This window comes from Cyprinodon variegatus, unplaced genomic scaffold (assembly GCF_000732505.1).
Source record: "Cyprinodon variegatus isolate N-32 unplaced genomic scaffold, C_variegatus-1.0 Scaffold554, whole genome shotgun sequence".
Taxonomy (NCBI): domain Eukaryota; kingdom Metazoa; phylum Chordata; class Actinopteri; order Cyprinodontiformes; family Cyprinodontidae; genus Cyprinodon; species Cyprinodon variegatus.
In genome coordinates, this window is record NW_015151007.1 from 100,877 (window position 1) to 102,034 (window position 1,158).

The 1,158-nt window shown below is 39.6% G+C and overlaps 1 protein-coding gene across 1 annotated transcript in view; it reads left to right on the forward strand.

Annotated features, from left to right (window-relative positions):
- Positions 1 to 970: 970 nt before the first annotated feature.
- Positions 971 to 1,158, forward strand: part of cmtm7 (CKLF-like MARVEL transmembrane domain containing 7) — a 7,747-nt gene continuing 7,559 nt past the window's right edge. The window contains exon 1 of the mRNA XM_015391656.1: positions 971 to 1,142. Coding sequence (XP_015247142.1) covers positions 1,032 to 1,142 — 111 coding nt within the window. The 5' untranslated portion in view covers positions 971 to 1,031. The remainder of the gene's footprint in view (positions 1,143 to 1,158) is intronic.

Here is a 1,158-nt window from a genome sequence, read left to right on the forward strand (position 1 = left end):
TTCAGAAGTTTGAATTCTGAATATGAGCGACTTTTCTTTTAATGGGAAAACTGACGTTCAGTTTAGGAGCGTTTTTCTGACTGTTAAAAAGAAATAAAAAGATCAGGAACAACTGAAACCAAATGGAAAATCAGTCCAAATTAACAGAGTTAGTGGTTTAAAACAACATCTAGGGAAGAGGATTAGGGCCACTTAAAAATACAAAAAAAAGTTTAACAGATTTGAAATTCTTTTCATTGTATTATGAGAAAAAAAAACTTTAATCTCAGAAATGTGCATGTTAATGTAGATGGGCACCATGGAGGAAGAGATGTGGGAGCAAGATGGGAGTTATTTAGGAGGAACAGTAACACATAGGTGGAAAAGGATGTAATTAGGCAACTTTTTACGTTGATTATAGTCAGAATTTTGACTTTTTATTCATATTATACTTTAAATAAAATTTAAAAATCTGTTTGTTTGTTTTTTTCCCAGTGGCCCTAATCCTGTTCCGTAAACACCAGCAGCTATGGAAGCGGATTAGGGTGAGTGGAAAAAAAAAAGGTTAACTGATTTTTACATTTTATTTCAGTTTAGTATGGGAAAAAAGTCAGAATTCTGAGAATTCTGGAATCTTGGAATTCTGACTTTAAATCTCAGAATTCTGACTGAATTCTGACAATAAAAAAGTCAGAATTTTGACTTTTTTTTCCCATGTTAAACTGAAATAAAATTTAAAATTCAGTTAACTCATTTTTTTTTTCAGTGGCCCTAATCTTCTTCCGTAGGCAGCACTAGATTTGCTAAAAAAAAAAGAAAAGAAAAAAGAAGAAAAAGGGGTGGGGTTGGGGGGTCCTTTCAGCAGCACACCAAGGAAACCATTGGCTTTTATTGTGAAAGTCCTCCCGGAAGTGTGCGCGTGTCGCTGCTAGCTTGTTAGCGGGGTACAGGCTGTGGTTGTACTGACGGCGCTGCTGCTGCTGCTGCTGCTGCTGCTGCTGCTGCGGTCTAACTCGGCTAAAAACATTATTAGGCTCCTTGAAGCTGTTAGCATGTCCCACACCGTCATCACCAGCAGCACCACCGGCTGCTCCTCCGGGGAAAGCCTCCTCAACCTGGGATACAGCCGGACCATCCCGGGGCTGCTGAAGATCGGCCAGCTGGTGAGTCCCGACACGG